The following is a 19,779-nucleotide window of genomic DNA, read 5'->3' on the forward strand; positions in this document are numbered from 1 at the left end:
TTATTTGACAATTTGATGCCTTTTAGCAATAACTTTAATATGTAGAACAGAAAAAGAAATCCCTAGGGCAGAAGTTTTGAAAAAATGTAAAAAAATATGCAAAATTGATACATTTCAAGCAAAATCCCATAGGGTCCTATGTTAAAGACGAACAAACTTTGAGATGACCCCCTAAAGAAACGGTGTGGTCTTATTTTTTAATCTTAAAATAATAATTATATCAGTAGAAATTCATGTAAAAAGTTTCATCCAAAAATCTAGGGCAGAACAAATTAGACCCGGTCTCGTTAAAAATTAGGCCTAGTTGTTTAATTTGCATAAAAGTCTTTTTTACCCTTTCCACCGCCCATACTCCTCATACAATTCTCTATACTATTGTCCTTTCTGATATATTTCATTTTGTCAAATAAAATATACAATAGTCATGTTGTATATTTTATTTGACAAAATGAAATATATCAGAAAGGACACTATACTTAGTCTAATCAGTCGCCTTTACTCATCCCTTCACACAAACCAATAAGGAATAATTAATGGCCGTCATCTTTACTAATCTCCTACGCACGCACGCACGCACGCACGCACGCACGCACGCACACACACACACACACACACACACACACACACACACACACACACACACACACACACACACACACACACACACACACACACACACACACACACACACACACACACACACACACACACACTTGAATGGAATGGTGGGTGAACCAACTTATTAAACAAGACACAGATACGATTCTGTGGTTTTATATCAGAAGTCACTGCACCACAGAAACTCCATAAAGCCACCACAAATTGAGGTAGTATATTCGATCTAACTGTATAATTATTTCCTGTCTTAAGAATCCTCTATAAGGTGAGGGTTTTCAAACGCGGTTTGTGAACTCATTAACCCTTCAACAGTGTTCAAAATTGGTGTGCAAACTAAGTGAGATAAACATTCAGGTAGATGATGATCATTAGATGCAATACACAAAAGAGGGCCTACTAACACCCCCTCCCCCGGCCAGACAATGCAGACAATGTTCAGAATAACTTAGTTCGTCATTCATTCATTAAAGTAACCCCAGCTTACTGGTGACAGGCAGTTATTTAGTGTCTTGTCACAACGTCAGGTTGCAACACAGCTGAGCTTTGAGACGGTGTCTTGGAAGTTTAAAACAAGTGTTTCCTGCTGTTCGTTTCTAATTATTTATCACACCTGTCTAGGTACAAAAGTCGATTAGGGGTTTAGAATGGGATCGAGAAGGTTTTTCAAAATTTCAAGCACACACTTCAATTATTTAATCGAAAAAGTAAAAAAACAGTAGGACATGATTGACTGAATCATTTGATTTTTGTAAGTGTTAATCCTAAGATGTTTAATTTATGATTTATTTTTGTACTCCCCCACACCGAACCCAATTTCTCTAACTATTTCCGTGTACTTTATCTGCGAAGTAACAAAAATACCATGATAAACTTGTCGAAAATTTTATGTACAAACAATACATGTACATCAAAAGAATCATGCGCCATGCGTAAAAAGCTTGCGGACTCCTCGTTCCTCTCCAGAGAAAAACAGGGGAGTGGAAGAAAAACTCTTGGATTACCAGACCATACAACAGAAAGGTCAGTGGATGGTTAATCTCTCTCTCTCTCTCTCTCTCTATCTCTCTCTCTCTCTCTCTGTTATACACCATGATATACTAGTACCTCAATTGTCGGGTAACTTAAAGACACGGGGTGTCAATGTCCTGGGTCTCATTAGTGTACTATGACCGACAATGTCAAGAAACATTTGTGTAGGCATGAGCTCTCTCAGTATTCTTTTTATTTACAGTATAAAAAAGCACTCTTTGAGTATCAGAGGTGATCAAATACGGTCAGAGTGATCAAATCTAATAAAGCCTGAAGGGCCTTATGATACATTTGATCACGTATATAATTTTCAGCAAGTGTACGATTAAATATTAAATTAGTCGTCGATGAAATGTACTGATATATACGTTACAAAGGAGATTTGTAGTGTTATCACTGACAAAGATACAGGAAAATGTAAATATATTGGAAAGAACCCCGTCTCGTCAACTACACGAACAACGCGTTGTTGGAATAAGGAATAATTCTTTGAGTATTATGAGGTGATAATTTTGGTCGGGGCGTGATCAAATCCAATAAAGCCCAAAGGGCTAAAAACAATAGCTTTGATCACGCCCCGACCGAAAATATCACTTCATAATATTCAAAGAATTATTCCTTGTTACTTACATTTATATTATTTTAAACCATCGTACGATTAAATATTTAAATATAAATAATCAAACTCAGCTGGCGCCTTAATTTGGCGTCATTTGAAGTTATGGGTTATTTAGTGCATCGATATGTAGTGTTTAGTTACTAGTATCACAGGCAAAGACACTGGAAAATGTAAATATATACATATATTAACATTTTCCAGTGTATTCGTCTGTAGTAACACATCGAATCGATTGTGTACCATACAGTTCAATAAATTCATTTGACGTATTTTGGGGTGCTAGCGGGGTTTGCATTCTTAATATTTTAATTTTAATCACACAACTGCTGAAAATTATATAAATACTAGATGATATCCCGCGCAAGCGCGTGAATCAACTCTTTAAACATTAAAATGATACAATGCTTTATACATAGAACCATATTTTTGTTCGTTTTTGTATATACTATGTTCATTTTTTCTTAATTGCTTTCATAACATATTCTTTAAAAACAGCATGGCTGGATATTTAAAGGAACAGACAGGGATGACAAATATAAACCGAAATCATCTACATGTTGTACCTGACCTCCTTAATTCTTTTTTTTTGCAGCTGCCTGGAAAAAAATTGCAAACTTTTTAATTTAATTTCAAACCAGTGAGTTGGTATTTAGTGCGTCGTGCATCTAAATTTTGTTCTTTAGGTCACATCTTACTATGAATTTTGTCACTGTTTCAGTTAAGAATTTAAGATAAAAGACTGTTTTGAAGAAAAGAAGAAAAAAATTTGAACCCCCTATTCAACATCCCCGTTCTATGCATATACATCATTTATCAACTGATATAGATCGACGTAGAACACAATTTGTTCTATGTTTACAGTTTAATGTATAAGGTTAACTAACAATCTGTCGTGTAAAAAAATCTATGAAATAGAAAACCCTTAGTGAATGCCCAATGGCAAACTCTCCCTTCACTTTCCGCCATGACATTATTAAGTCTAACCGCGTTCATCGACAGCCGATCTGGAAAGTTGTTTCCATCAAAATTAAAATCGTATCAAATTGTTTCATTTTATTTATTAAGTTTTTTTAATTAACCATAAATTCCGATCAAAGGTATCAGCCTGCGATGCCTGACGAACTCGTCCTGTCTACCTGCGTCCTTGGTTACCCCGTTCTCGAAAGTCACAGTTCTATCCGATTTTTTCACCAGAGGTCGTGCTTTGCAACCGTCTATCCATTAAAACTAAAATCGCGCATTCAAGAAACGAACGAATTGACTCATTTTATTCATTCAATATTTGTCAAATATTAATTTCTATGTATAAATAAATAAATTCCCATTAAATATATTCACCCTTTACGAAATCATTCAATATTATTTAATTGCAAGCGTATATTTTGATGCAAACTCCAACTGACTTGGATCCGCCAAAGCGTGTCCACCACCTTACTCTCATTTTTGCTATTTCGGGCTGGTTTATCGAGAATGAAAGTAGGTTTTTAATTTAATTAATTCTCGGGTAAAATTCAATTATAGCTTTCGGACATCATATCACATGTGTTGAAATACCAAATGTATAAGCAGTTACTCTGACGCAGACGTCTCGTATTTTATTGGCGAAATGTCTTAATTTTTAATATGGATAAGTAATAAGGAAACATTCTTTGAATATTATGAAGTGTTAATTTCGGTCGGGGTGTGATCAAATCTATTGTAAAGCCCTTCGGGCTTTATTGGATTTGATCACACCCCGACCAAAATTATCACCTCATAATACTCAAAAAATGATTTCTTATTTCCTAAGTTATGTAGGTGTGTTTTCCCGCGCTGTCTTTGAACGTGTTCAATAGTATAACGACCCGCTCTGTTCTGCTTGACCAGACCTTCGGTCTGTCTCCCAGATAAAAATCACTACAGACAAGGTACTACTATTCAACAACAAAAATTACATACAGCACCACTCATCTATATGAAAAAATAAAATAAAGTAGGTCTGAAAATCATCTTATCTGTGAAATTATCTTCTTTTTTCGTTTAAGGTGGTATGAGACACTTCCATGTTGTGACGTATTGTTTATCGAAATAAAAATAAAATGAAGTCTTATTATATAAGAAGTTTCTTTCAACATAACGTCACCTAACAGCGTAGCGCAGTGGGTTAGAGGGTTTACTATGAATCTGAAAGTCATGAGTTCGAATCCCGCTTGGGGTTTATTTTTTATTACCTCTCCAAAAATTTCAAAAGCTATTTTTTGGTAAAACAGTGTAAAATTTGAAAAATCCAAACCGGTAAAAGTATTCTAATTTTTATGTACTTTAATCCACATTAAAATCGACAGATGTCCCATTACCCCCTTAAACAGCAATTGTATTTGGGTTAATCTTTTCAAATTATGCCCTATATGTGTGTTTATTTTTGAAGAATTCCATTAAGCAATGATGTCGAGTCCGACACACTTTCAAAGTTTTCTACTGATACTACCAACAGTCTTTGGACAGATGCACCTTCCAAACACAGGTACATAATATAAAAGAATGACGAAAGTAACGTAATTATTTTATGAATACAGATTTAATTAAATAATTTTTTACTGCCAGAGATGTTTTTTTTTTGTATAAATAATGGCAGCAATAATATTCATAGAACATTAAAAAAGATAATTATCAATTGAAAGTCATAATCGAAGTGTACGAATTTTTCAAGGTCACACAGGTAAATTACGGCCGGTGTAATGAAGTATAATGACCCCCGTAGAAAAATGACCGGGGGTCATTTTTCTACGTAGAATAATGACCCCCTAGCTGAAGAATAATTGGATTTTTCTGAAGAAAAAAGACCCAGGGGTTATTTTTCTTCATGTTAAACATGTAGAAAAATGACCCCCATAAAAAAATGACCCCCCCCCCCGTAAACATGAATAGAAATTGGTTACTCCGTATCCAAGATATGACTTTGAAGTTACTTTATTTTTCACTCTGTTCAACTGATTTTGAAGTTATAAACAGCGATCTTGTAAATAAATTGCTGTATTTAGTTTTTCCTATCCGTAGCAAACACACGTAAACACTCTTACATTGTCACAAATTGATTGTTAACAGTTACTTTACTTCTCTTGTCGACAAACGGCGGGAAATGACGCATATAAAGAAAAATTCATACACAATGAGGATATTGTGTGATAATTAACGAACAATAATTATGAAAGAATAATTGTTGTAATAATATAAGCAATATTCATTGGTGAATGAATTGTCAATAGAAGAATGATACATGTATATATCTTTATGGAAAAAGACTATGGGGGCAGGTAACGTAGAAATATGAATACTTCTTATTTACATTTCTTGGGGAAAGTTTTTTTTTTTTTTTAAAGCAGTCTGCGTTAGTTTTGTTTTCTTCTACGTAATACATGAACATCATTTGTTGTAATGTTGTATTTGTGATCATGGATAGACTTTATTCTTTTAGAGCAAATTTGTGAAGAGTACCTGACTATAATAAATCTTAATAGATAATAAACACTGATCGATTATAATAAGAAAAGATTGTTTCTAAAAGCGTTGATAAGAGGTTAGAACCCATGTTAGGGGTTTATATCCCGCTTGATTTTGATCACACGATCTTTATTGTATCCAACGTTACTAATGCTCATACAAACTATTGATGCATTAATCATCGTGGGATTAACTAAACTTACTAAAGTATGCCGAGGATAAAGTAAAATATATTTTCTGTACGAGTACTCTGAGTACTTTGACGATTTTCCTTATTAGCCGTTAACCTCTACTGGCGTAATGGCTGTAACTTCAGCTTGGTTATAATGCCTAACAGTGGAGTAAACTTTTCATAATTTTGGCTTCATCATTAATTCTGAGTGATGCACTTGTATACCCAGCAGTTTGTGTTGCGGAAGTCATCAATGCAAGTATAATATTCATGAACAATATGAAGCATATAGAAGATGCGACGGCGAAGCGCGAAGACGAAAGTGCTAAGTTGCGAAGGCGAAGAAGTGATACTACTACCGCTTCTTCGCCTTTGCAACTTCGCACTCTCGCCTTCGAATCTTCGCGCTTTCGCCTTTTAGCTCACCGAGACGAAGTCAATGGGAGCATATGCTATACCCCCGGCGTCGGCGTCCGGAGCTGGTTAAAGTTTTAGTTGCAGCTCCTGTATCTAAGCTATTACTTGTCCTCTCTTCACCAAAGTTACATGGAGGATGCATCTGGACCTACTGAATCTACTTCCTAACTTTCAGATGCTGGAAGAGGTTAAGGTTTTTGGAGCAGGTTAAAGTTTTTGTTGCAGGTGCCTTAAATAACAATATCTAAGTTACTGCTGGTCCGTACTTCACCAAACTTGCATGGATGGTGTGTCTTATGATAATGATACACCAGACAGGTTTGAGTGCTGAATCTGAGCTATAGGTTTCGGATGCAGGAGGAGCTAAAGGTTTTTGTTGCGGTGCCCTCTAATGATAATATACTAGTGCGTCTTATTATAGTGATTCACCTGACAGGCTTAAATGCTGAATCTGAGCCACAGGTTTCGGATGCTGGAGGAGGTTAAGATTTTAAGAGCTGGTTAAAGTTTTTGACACAGGTACCCTCTGATGACGATATCTTAGTTATTACTGGTCCTAACTTCACCAATCTTGCATTGATATAGTCTTATGATACTGATGCACCTGACAGGCTTGAATGCTGAATCAGAGCCATAGGTTTAAGATTCTTGATGAGGTTTAGTTTTTTGGAACAGGTCACATGTTTTATAGCTAGATAGATAGCTTGCATAGTTGATTTAACTATATTATAAATGAAACGTAGAGGTTGCTTCAGATGCAGAGCCTGATCTCCATTATCAAGGATGCTAAAGAAATCTCCTACCTCACTCAAACCTGCTTGATAGATAGATGTAGTTGTTTTTAAATGATGTAACATGATCCCTATGATATTGTAATATTATAAATTATTATGCCTTTTGTCAGTTTGTCACTATATATTCAATACTCATCTCTTTTCGCATAGTATCAAAGGATTTATATAGCGTAAGCATACTATGCCGAAGTAGAGCACGGCAAATATTTTCAACGAAAATCTTTCAAGCGACGACAGCGGGATTTGAACTCACGACGCTAAAATCATTCCAGCGTGAAGCCCAACGCGTTACCGCTACGCTAAAGCAGCAGTTATCATATTCTGCGGTATTTATATATATATATAACGTGGATATATACGACTGACATCAAACAATTAAAATTATTCATTTTTCCAAAAACACTTCATTATTGACGGTAATTTCAAAGTTAAAGTTTCTTATAAACTGTTGAACAAATTGATTGAACATTTTTCAAAGAAATTCTACATGAGAATCACAAAAACGCTTTTTTAAATGACGCTTGATAAAGAATTTACAAGAAAAAAATTCAATGAGATTTCGTCTGCTAAACATTTCGAGTTTTCTCGGTACGGCCAAACGTCTCTCATTTCTTGAAAAGAACATAAACCTCTGTTGACTTTTTATTGTACAACAACTTGTTGATTAAATAAACAATCAAATCAATTGATTACTTTGGAAAAAAACCCACCAAACGCTTGCTTTTCCAGTGATTATTTTTAGGGACTTGTCAACCCTCGAACGTCACAGCTACTTATAGCAAAGCACGTCAGTATATTCAACAGTCGGCATAATAATAACAATAGTGTTGTGTTGTGCATGTACTTTGCCTAAATAGTAGTCAGGATTTGATACATAGTGCACTCGCCTCCGGCTCGTGCACTATGTATCAAACCCTGACTACTATTTAGGCATAGTACATGCACAACACAACACTATTATATAAATATCGTATCATACGATATTGTATAATATGATATTGGTTTATATGATATATTATCATATCACATGAAATTGTATTTTATAAGATTTTAATATATATTATTGTATCATATGATACAATGTGTATAGTATGATTGTATTTATATAATAGTGTTGTGTTGTGCATGTACTATGCCTAAATAGTAGTCAGGGTTTGATACATAGTGCACGAGCCGGAGGCGAGTGCACTATGTATCAAACCCTGACTACTATTTAGGCATAGTACATGCACAACACAACACTATTGTTATTATTATGCCGACTGTTGAATATACTGACGTGCTTTGTTATCAGTAGCTGTGACGTTCGAGTGTTGACAAGTCCCTAAAAATAATCACTTGAAAAGCAAGCGTTTGTTGTTTTTGTTTTTTCAAATTAATCAATTGATTTGATTGTTTATTTAATCAACAAGTTGTTGTACAATAAAAAGTCAACAAAGGTTTATGTTCTTTTCAAGATATGAGAGACGTTTGGCCTTACCGAGAAAACTCGAAATGTTTAGCAGACGAAATCTCATTGAATATTTTTCTTGTACATTCTTTATCAAGCGTCATTCAAAAAAGCGTTTTTGTGATTCTCATGAAGAATTTCTTTGAAAAATGTTCAATCAATTTGTTCAAAAGTTTATAAGAAACTTAAACTTTAAAATTACCGCCAATAATGAAGTGTTTTTGAAAAAATGAATAATTTGAATTGCTTGATGTCAGTCGTGCATGTATATCTACGTTTTATATATATAAATACCGTTAGGTATAAAAACGGCGAATATAGCGTAGCGGTGACGTGTTGGGCTTCAAGCTGGAATGATTTTAGCGACGTGAGTTCGAATCCCGCTGTCGGCACTTGAAAGATTTTCGTTGAAAATCTTTGCCGTGCTCTATTTAAGAAATGAATTCAATATTTATTTGTTTTATACGATATCAAATGGTTTGGGGCAGTTTACGCTTTATAGACCGGTTTATAAAAAAGCGTAAACTGTTCCAAACCATTTTATATCGTATAAAACTAATAAATATTGAATTCATTGCTTATAATTTAATTGTTTACTCTTCATTATAGATAAAAACGGTCATTTGACCTTTAAAATGATATAAAATTGTACAAAATTCACACGTAACGTCAGGCGTATTGATACGTTTTTGACGTTAGTCTTACTATGACGTAGGCAACATTCTTTATACAATATAAAACAATTTTTTTAGCCAATCAGAAAGCGCGTTACAACCAGAATTAAATTATTTCATCATAGTATGCTTACGCTAAATAAATCCTTTGATACTATGCGAAAATAGATGAGTATTGAATATATAGAGACAGACTGACAGAAGGCATAATAATATTTATTGTTATACTTTCATGTTAATACTGAAATCTGATTGGTTAAGACGCAGTTAATAATATTTACTAATATGTTTTACGGTGTGACCGTTGGGGCGAGCGCAGAAGGAACCACACATCTGTCATCTTTGTTAAATGCAACCCGTGGACTTGCCCTAACCAAAAAACTTTGGCTTTAATTTTGTCTCGAAAACTTTTACCACCGCAAGGAATCCGAAATTATCAAACTTTTATTCCAATGGCCCCTTCCTAGTCTTATACACTTAAACAAACTACCACTGAGCATTAATAAAATGTTAAACAGACTTACATTGTAATAAAATATTTTGATAAACACAACGCCGTTTTTTTTATGTAGATACAATTATGTTTTATCTTTTCTTTACCTTTTAATAATGATCATTAAAATCAGTAAAAATAAATTTTGTTTGTTATTTCTCATTTTGTTCCTTGTTGTAACCCGTGTTTTAATTATTTTCCTCAGTGACATTAATTTTGTTTTAAATCTTTTTAATTTTTGTACGCTATATAAGCGTTATAGACATGTGCCCTCACCCCTTTCTTAGTGTGTGATATCCAATATTATTTGACCACATATGCAACTATATAACAAATACATGTAGCGGTAGATATTTTAACAGTTTAATTCTTGTCATTTATCTATTCATTACAAAATGACGTGGCTGCACGTAGATCTAATAATGATTAGACTTTTCTTTCTTGATAATTTTTTGTCACCTACCTAACGTATGCATATATGATTGGATCAATATGACAATAAATTTAGCATGGAACTTGCATGTGTATTTACTAAGCAAAAAAAAAATCATAAAAACAAAACTAATCAGCCAAAGAGTCACCGTTAACACTGATACTGAGTACTTCCTACATGATCCAGTACATATGCTTGATCCACCTCTAAATGTATCGCGGGAAATTAAAACGCGAGATCTTTGTGACGTCATAGTTAACATTCTTTTGCGCTCGACAGTTTTCGTAAATTGTCGGATAAATTCGGAGAAGGAAATGACGTCATATGTCAGCAAAAGTTCAGTTTTTTTACGTAAGCTTATGTGTTGTTTACTGTGATGTTTTTAGAAGGATTTTTTTTATTGTTAAATGAAAATGATGTATGCGATGTAGAGGTAAGAATTTTCCGTAGAAACACTTTCTGTTCCACCATGTTGCTATGCACCGCAAAGGATCACTGGGATAGTAGAACGTTTTCACGTGGCCTCATAAAATTTTCTTTGAACAATGTGCAGATTTCAACTCGAATTTCCTCCGTTCGTACACGTTGTCTATGGAGCTCGCTACGCGAGCGGCGCTTCGCGCCGCCTCGCTGCGCTCGCTATTACCCTCAGCGTTAGCAACGCACTTGGCAACGGGTAACATTAAAAAATGTTACATGCGCGAAAATTATGCGCGTACGGTTCGCTGTAGAATTCACGTTATTCCTATATAAAAGCAGTAAAAATTTCTTAAAATTTTTAAAAAAGACATTCAGTATAACAAAATAAATAGTGCCTGTTTGGGAGGATAACAGTTGAAATTGACACCCCTCGAAAACCATTGTCAACCCCCGCTTCGCGTCGGTTGACAATGGTTTTCTCGGGGTGTCAATTTCAACTGTTACCCTCCCAAACAGGCACTATTTATATAATATTTTACTTTATCCCATGATATTGTTTCATTTGATATGATACAATGTTTATCAAATTATATTGTATCATACAATACAATATCATAGTATGTATCAAATATGATACAGTATCATATACAATACAATTATCAAACTATAATGTTTACATTCACTTTCTTTCCCTCTATTAAATTGCATTGGTTAATTTTAGTGATAGTTACACACAACACAGAAGACTTAATCACCAAATCTGGTGCGTATGAATACATTCAGTATTTCTTCAGTATTTCTCGAAGAACAAGAACTGACTCTTCTCGCGACTTCAAACCGGATAACGACCTGATATTATACTTACGCTGATGAATATATCATTGATGTAAATATATTTTGACAGTTAAATGAATTCTATTGATTTATTTCTTAGTATACCAAGAGTAAATTCATTTAATTACAGAAAGAAAAATAAAATTGTGTTATTAGAATTTAAAACGCTGCGTACTATTTTTGTCAGCATATCATGGCTGTTCCAGTGGCCATTCTGTTAATTTCGCATTACTTGTTGAATAAGACAGAGCCTTTTTAAAAAAAATCATATCTGCGGGAAGGAAATACATGTTTAAAAAACGTAAATATAAGCATTGAATCATTATTTTTTGAAAAATGTGGTCTCATAACTGCAGCAATGGGTGCAAACAAATTTTCATAACGCGCTAGCGCGCGTTATACAAGTTGTATGCACACACCGTTGCATTTATGAGACCACATCTTTCAAACAATAATGATTCAATGCTTAATTATACAATATGATATCATATGTTTCAATGTTATGATGTATTATTGCAGATTGATATTGTTTCATATAATACTATATTGTATTATGTTTTATGATATTGTATTGTTTGATCAAATACAATAATGTATAACACAATACAATGTCATATCATACGTTACAATATCATATCTCACAATATTTTACGGTATTTTATGGTATTATATATATTGTAATTATGATAGGATGCAATTTTAATTTTATATCATTGTATTGATTAACATATGAACATATGATTAACATACAATTTTTTAACAGATGATCATGATATACGATATTGTTTCAAAACAGAATCCATGAATATCCAAGATCATAAAGGATGGTTTTCATATAATATGATAAAGGTGGTCTCATCAAGGCGATGCCTCATAAAGGTGATGCCTCGTCTCGGTGAGCTTTGTAATATGTGATTACCTATGTTTTATAATTGCGGAGCTCTCCATCGTTTAAAGGGTTCCGAGGCATATTTTGGAAATGTTATTTTTATAAAATTAATAAAATAAAATTATCCAGGGGGATGGGGTCCGGACTCCCTCTCCCCTTTTACTGCGTGAAATTATTAATATTGAATTTTCCGGGGGGGGGGGGCGGACCCCTTATCCCCCTTTAGATCCATGCATGAGCAAGGAGTGTCGCATAATGAAATTACATTGTTACTGTGTTTGGTCCACGGTAAAGAGACGGCTGGTATGTGACAGGATTCTGGAAGTGCATATGTACACATTATGTACAGATAATGATTAGGCATAGCCAGCACTGGTAAACATTTATGTTACATGTACACATTAAAATATTTATAAACATTCATAGTAAGCGCGATGGCCTAGCGCATGCGTACCAATAATAGCATGGATTAATCGGAAAACCTTAGCGAGTACGGTGCCCGTATTAAATTCTATGTAATCGACCGAGACTTGCTGAATGCAATAAAAAAAGGCGAAGGCGAAAGTGCGAAGATGCGAAGGCCAGAGTGCAAAGTTGGGAAGGAGTGTTAGAAGTATCGCTCCTTCGCCTTAGCACCTTCGCACTTTATGCATCACATCTTCGCGCTTCGTCGTCGCATCTACGCACTTTTGCTCTTTCGCCTTCGCACTATCGCCTTTGCAACCTTGCATCTTCGCCCTAAGGTCGAAGTGGCCCTATCGGAACACCATAGATATATATAAATGTCATTGTTAAGATGACAACCATACCCCGATGCAATACGTCAATATCTTGTTATAACGGAAGGATTTTTATTTTCTAAGATATACCCTTCTTTCACTTTAAGTTTATTTGAATATGAATTATAATTTCTGTTACTTTCTGTAAACTTCAGCAGTAAAAATTACAATAGTGTAAAGACTATTTCACAAATAATAAAAAAATATACTGAAAAACTTTAATCTACAATGGGGGTCATTATTCTACAGGGGTCACTTTTCTTCATGTGGAATGTGCTCATTTTTATGAAAATGACACTTATTCTTCAGGTAAAGGGGTCATTTTTCTGCGTAGAATAATGACCGGGGGTCATTTTTCTGCGTAGAATAATGACCGGGGGGTCATTTTTCTACGTAGAAAAATGACCCCCGGTCATTATTCTACGGGGGTCATTATTCTTCATTACACCGGTATATAAAAGAGTGTTACAGTTTTTGTAAAAAAAATCTTCGACCAATCTATCATCTCCCTCGGCTTCTTCCAAATTCTTCCCAAATCAAATACTAGTACTGGGGATATGATTAAGTTATATACCTCGCATCTACGTCTTCAGGCAGCGGTCTTCATATTGGTTGGCGTGAATTCGTCAGTTCGTTGTGCAATAAGTGCCACTAGCCATTGCCTTGATTGAAACATATAACCAAACGGTAAGTAAATGAATAATGATTGTTTGTTGACAGGTATGCAACCTCTGCAACAGTTGGAAGCCTGTAGCTGTCAGATTCGCTGTTGTGCGGAACACACCTCCCCTCGCCGCCTGCCACCATACACAAACCAGCCACACGTCTACCACGAGTCTTGCTGTGGCTGTGTCTATTGTCCTTCCTTCATTGGCCCAGGTCCTTTTTTTCCGGTGGGATTGCCAATGCTGACCCCTCTAGCATCTATTCAAATGGCAATATCCGCACAACCTTATGAGGTGCCGGATGCCCCTGACCAGCCTGATGTACCGGATGTTCCAGATGTACAGGATGTTCCAGACGTACCCGAACTAATTTTACCAGATCCACCGGAAATTAAAAGCCCAGAAATCAAAGGCCCCGAGGAAGTTGAGCAAGACAGTGCAGAATCATAAATCTTTCGAGATTTCACTTCAGAGGAGCAGCTAATGACTGGTGCTAAATATTTAATTAGGAGTCTGTATTACAACGCACTTCTAAAAATTACACAATTTCAAAAAAGGCGTTAATTTTGGGACCAAGTCAAAGATTTTAAAAAAAGACAATTTTTGTTATTTCAAAGTGCGTTGATATCGTCAATATTAACGCACTTTGAAAGAAAATTGCTCGGTTTTAATCGAAATACTTTATATACAACAATGGCGCCGCAAAGCGAAGCATCCCCTCGCTAAATGAAATATTGTGGGGGATGCATATTTAGGATATACATGTAATTGAAGAGACCAATTATTTATCTTCTTAAAACCTCTTTGAATTAAAACATTTTCCCTTGCACGCTCTATGGTGTATCCAAGGGGGATGTTATATTTACGTGATTGTACAATTCCTCTCAATTCTAGCGAAAATAAAACACGGCTTAAATGTTTTAATATTTAGTTTAATATAGTTTTATTCTCTTTTTTCAGTGACATAAATAACGCATTCAGACAATGAGTGTAGACAAATTTAAGCTTCATTACGGGTGAAGGCGGTCCGTTATTGCCTGACGTCAGGCATATCTAAGGTTTGAAAGTTGCATTCTCCGAAACAGAGCAGACAATGGGAGCAAGCAATATCATGATATTTAAGGTGTAAGTATTTTCATTCAAAATTGATGAAAATGTTAATTGGGATGTAATAACAACAGCGAGCAAGAGTTTTCAAATAAAAGGGACGTTCACCATGCAGTGCACGAATGTAATCCTGATTTAAAAATAAATCAGCATTCCACTATATTTGAACGGTGGAAAAGGGGGAGAGGGTAATCGCAACAAGTTGTAACATTATTCTATTACGGTACAATGTAAGTAATAATTGATGTTGGATTATCATTATTACAAGAGAGTCATCAGTTTGGATTAAAACAAATATATATTTATCCAGCTGGAATGTTTACTGGAGGAACCAAATTGCCAATGCGGGGTATGGCCCAATTTTCGTTCATTTGGGCGATTTCATTAATCTTGAAAAGGGATCATAACTCGCGTATCTTACTAAATGTACATTTCTACTTTTAATAATTACTAATCAAGTGTGTTTGTTAATTCGATAGATTTCTTCCAAAACATCCGATTCAAAGTATAATATACATGTATGTAGCTGTTAAAAAACAAATGTGAAAAAATTCATCTGACCCCCCTCCCCATTGACCTCTGCCAATGGATGAGTTCATTCAAACAATTGGATCAAGATCTCAGCCGTTGCGTAATCAGTAAAGCAGGACTTCGCGCCATAATGTCTCATTGGTGTCTTCCCACTGAGCTAAAATAGAATTTTCTATGGGTGACTGATTTTAGCTAAGTGGGAATGGTGCTCAGGTAAGGGTGTCAAAGTTCAAAAGAAATAAATTACAGGTAAATCATAGTCTGTTCAATTACTGACCTTAGGTAAATTTTTGATTAAATAAAATAAATAACAGATTTTTAAGATTGTGGATTTTATTAAATTAAAAAAATTATTAATTTAAATGCATGTTTTAAAAGGAAATTTTAATATTTAAAAAGGGGTTTGTTCTATTATTGATCTTAGGTAAATATTTATTTTATTTAAAATTACTCAATATTAATTCTTTTAAGCGATGAGAAGGAAAATGCAGACAAAGTTGCATTAAAAGGGGCATGGTCACGATTTTGCTCAAATTTGGATTTTTCTAGTTTACAATGCTTTCGTAAGGCATTTATGATTATCAACCAAACTTTTAATGTCAGTTTTTAGAGTTTTTTTTTGGTTTTTTTTTTGTATATATTTATTTCATAACATACAAAAGAGATTTTGAGGCAAAACCTCCACAGAGGCCCTCTAACTATTCCTCACCTGGGGTGCCAGGGGCCCCCTGGATCGGAAGTTTGTTATATACAAAACATTTTTAAATATAATCAGAGATTGAAAAAGTTTACATTCTTATATTGATATATGAGACATAAATGACATAAGTTGATAACATAACATACAAAAGAGATTTTGAGGCAAAACCTCCACAGAGGCCCTATAACTATTTCTCACCCCTGGATGGGAAGTTTGTTATATACAAAACATTTTTTAAATGTAATCAGTTTTTAGAGTTAAGATATGTATACGCAAGATACAGAGCTCACTATTCTTTGTTATGTAACATAAACGAACAGTTACTAGCATTTGTCACATTGATCTGAGGTCTAAACCTGGAAAATTCAAAATGTAAACAAAAACATTGCCTGAGCCTTATTTATATAACAAATATTTCCAACGGAAGACCTTATAGTTTTTGTACGATTTCTTCTTCTTATTAAGGTCTTCCGTTTCCAGCGGAAGACCTTATAGTTTTCGTACTGTTTCTTCTTATTTTTTTTTCAAATTTTGTGCACGCGATTTCTTGAAAACCCTTTGACCGATATCGATCATTTTTTCCACAGATTATTGGGTGTGATCTAAACTTCATACATTTTTCTCATTATTTGTGTCGTCACTTCCGGTACCGATTTATCGGCTATTTTGTAATTTTTTACGACTCATTTTGTGCAGAGCTGATCTCGGAAACTATCAGAGATATGACTATGAAATTTTCAGGATCTATAGTTTGAAGTTGTGCACTATTATGTTGTTTTGCGCCAGTGGTGCCATTTTTGGAGCTCGTCTAGGCACGAAAATTGGGTACAAACTTTTAATCAAAATGTTTGCACGTTTTGATCGGTATCTTTTTATCAGTTGATATTTTGTTAAGACATATATAACAAAAGTTATTGCGAATCAAAAGTTCTCTCCAACAAAATCAAGGAAAATGGGCTGGCCGCTTAGTTTAGGGGCCAATACACTCGTAAACTCTATAACGAATAACTTAAAAATGTTAAAAATTCTGTAATGCGTTATAGAAGCAAAGTTGTTGATCCTAACACTATCTATAAAAAAAATCATTGCCATGCCCATTTATGACGTAATTATGGATTGTTAGGGGACAAAGTATTTAAACTTTGACGCAATATATCTAGAGAAGGAGACATATTTTGTTAGACATTGTAGAAGAGAAAATGTCTGCATTGATGATTCTAATTGATTACATTAATCAAAAGACCGTTGTCTGTCCCCATTAAGGACCTAGAGGGCCGGCCCTTAAAATATTCAATCATTTGTATCTCAAAAATGAACAACAATTTTAGATGGTTGTAAGAACAAAAAATGTTAGTATTCATGAGACCTTTTGAATGAACCCAAGAAAAGAGGGCTTGTCCCTTAAATTAGGGGCCAATAGACTCGTAAAGTCTTTTACACATACCTTAAAATCGATCAAGATTTTGTAATGCATTTGGGAAACAAAGTTGTTGATCGTAACAATATCAGTTTGTAAAACACATTGCCACACCCATTGATGACGTAATTAGAGATTTTAGGGGACTAAAATCTTAAAACTTTAATGTGCTGTATGTGAAAAAGCAAAACACTTTGTTAAGCATTGTAAAGGATATTGACAACCGTATACATTATCTAAACAGGAGGGGTTGAGAGAAAATTCTGAAATTTCATTGATATTTTAATCGTATCGTTTAAAAAATTGAACGGAAGACCTACTCGTTACTCGTAACGAGATCGTATCTAGTATTTTCCACAAATTTTGTGCACGCGATTTCTCAGAAACTATTCAGCCGATTTTGACCATTTTTCCACAGATGATTGCCAGAGGTCATTATTCTAGACGTTTTTGGACATTTTGAAATCGTCACTTCCGGTACCGAGTTACGGCCGATTTTCTATTTTTTAAGACCTATATTGTGCAGAGCTGATCTATGAAAGTATTAGAGATATGAATACGAAATTTGCAGGATAGGCAGTCTATATTTTGAAGTTGTGCACTATTATGTTATTTTACGCCAGTGGCGCCATTTTTTGGAGCTCTCCTAGGCACGAAAATTGGGTACGAATTTTCATTCAAAATTTTCATACATTTTGATCTGTATCTTTTTATCAGTTGATATTTTGTTACAAATGTAGCGAGGCACGCATTTTTGTTATAGAGTTACCTCCCTTAGTTATATAGATTTACATCATAAAATGCTTGTTAATTATCTCTGATCGTTAGTATATTATTTGATCTCCTTTACAATAATAATCATTGTATATAAATACTTAGATTTAGAGGTAACAGAGTTTTCTGTATAATACAGGCAGTATTATTTATTCAAAATATGGCATGGATGAAACTAAACACCCATTTATTGTTTAGAGCGGTTTATATATATATCGTGTGTGTGAGGGGGCTTGACTACGTTGTTACAGCCTGTGTACGTCTCTTCGAAACTCTTGTCTGTGAGTACTCTCTGCGAGTTAAAGTGTTGATCACTTTGGTAGCGGTTATACAGAACGCCATAGCTGCCTTATGTGGATATTTAAGTGTTGATCACTTTGGTAGCGGTTATACGGAACGCCATAGCTGCCTTATGTGGATATTTAACGAGAAGGCGGTGCTTTATTATGTTATGCTGTGGTTATTTCATGTGAAGATGGTGCTTTATTATATGAAGGTGGTGCTTTATTATATGAAGGTGGTGCTTTATTATATAAAGATGGTGCTTTATTATATGAAGGTGGTGCTTTATTATACGAAGGTGGTGCTTTATTATATTATGCTGTGGTAATTTCATGTTAAGGTGGTGCTTTAATATATGAAGATGGTGCTTTATTCTATGAAGGTGGTGCTTTATTATATGAAGGTGGTGCTTTATTATATGAAGGTTGTGCTTTATTATATTATGCTGTGGTTATTTCATATGAAGATGGTGCTTCATTATATGAAGATGGTGCTTTATTATATGAAGATGGTGCTTTATTATGTGAAGATGGTGCTTTTTTATGTGATGGTGATCACTCGGAACTCCTCTTATTTTGACGACTGAGTTTAAACGCTATTTTCAAAATTTTGAAAGTTAAACAAAAGAATTAATCTTATTAAAATCTAGTTAATACACAATTGCTAGCTCCTCTTCTTCTTTGCGTAATAAGTATATACGCCAACGAGATGATCTGTGTTCATGTACGACTTAACCTCAACTGAACGTACCATTATTGACGAAAATGGCGGAACCGACAAACTCAATCATGCCGATGAAGAGAATATTAGATGAACTTAAGTTAAGTAACCTAATCCCGACATTTGAGTCGGAAAAAATTGATTGTTCTAATTATTTGAGTTTGAGCGAGGAGCAAGTAATTATATTAGGTGTAACTGTCCTAGGAGACAGAGTTTAAATGGAAGAAAAAGTACGGGAAAATCAGAGGGAAAAAAAGACTTTAGCTGATCTTATAAAGTCACAACGAGATGTCCTTTTTATTGGTAAAAGAAAAGGGAAAAAGCAAAGAAATACTAGCAAGATATCCTCATCTAATAAAAAGCCGCGTGGAATAGGTAATAGACGTTGGACTGTTACAGTTGTATGTTTACCAAACAAAGATACAACTTCTATTCCAACTGCACTGCAGAAGGAAACAAATTTCAAGGCTGGCATTGGACCG

The 19,779-nt window shown here is 34.6% G+C and overlaps 1 protein-coding gene across 1 annotated transcript; it reads left to right on the plus strand.

The window, feature by feature from the left end:
* Positions 1 to 1,509: 1,509 nt before the first annotated feature.
* LOC128189110 (uncharacterized) lies at positions 1,510 to 14,676 on the plus strand. The gene is made up of 3 exons (XM_052860574.1): positions 1,510 to 1,638; positions 4,674 to 4,769; positions 13,822 to 14,676. The coding sequence occupies exons 2-3, from the start codon at positions 4,688 to 4,690 to the stop codon at positions 14,214 to 14,216; spliced, it is 477 nt and encodes a 158-aa protein (XP_052716534.1). The 5' UTR covers positions 1,510 to 1,638; positions 4,674 to 4,687; the 3' UTR covers positions 14,217 to 14,676.
* Positions 14,677 to 19,779: the final 5,103 nt, after the last annotated feature.

Source organism: Crassostrea angulata, chromosome 6 (assembly GCF_025612915.1).
Source record: "Crassostrea angulata isolate pt1a10 chromosome 6, ASM2561291v2, whole genome shotgun sequence".
Lineage (NCBI taxonomy): Eukaryota > Metazoa > Mollusca > Bivalvia > Ostreida > Ostreidae > Magallana > Magallana angulata.

What these genes read in the sequence shown, in the direction of transcription:
- LOC128189110 (XM_052860574.1), top strand. Translation starts at nt 4,688, where the DNA reads ATGATGTCGAGTCCGACACACTTTCAAAGTTTTCTACTGATACTACCA. An exon ending in GATGCACCTTCCAAACACAG is followed by an intron (nt 4,770 to 13,821) that starts GTACATAATATA and finishes GTTTGTTGACAG; the next exon opens with GTATGCAACCTCTGCAACAG.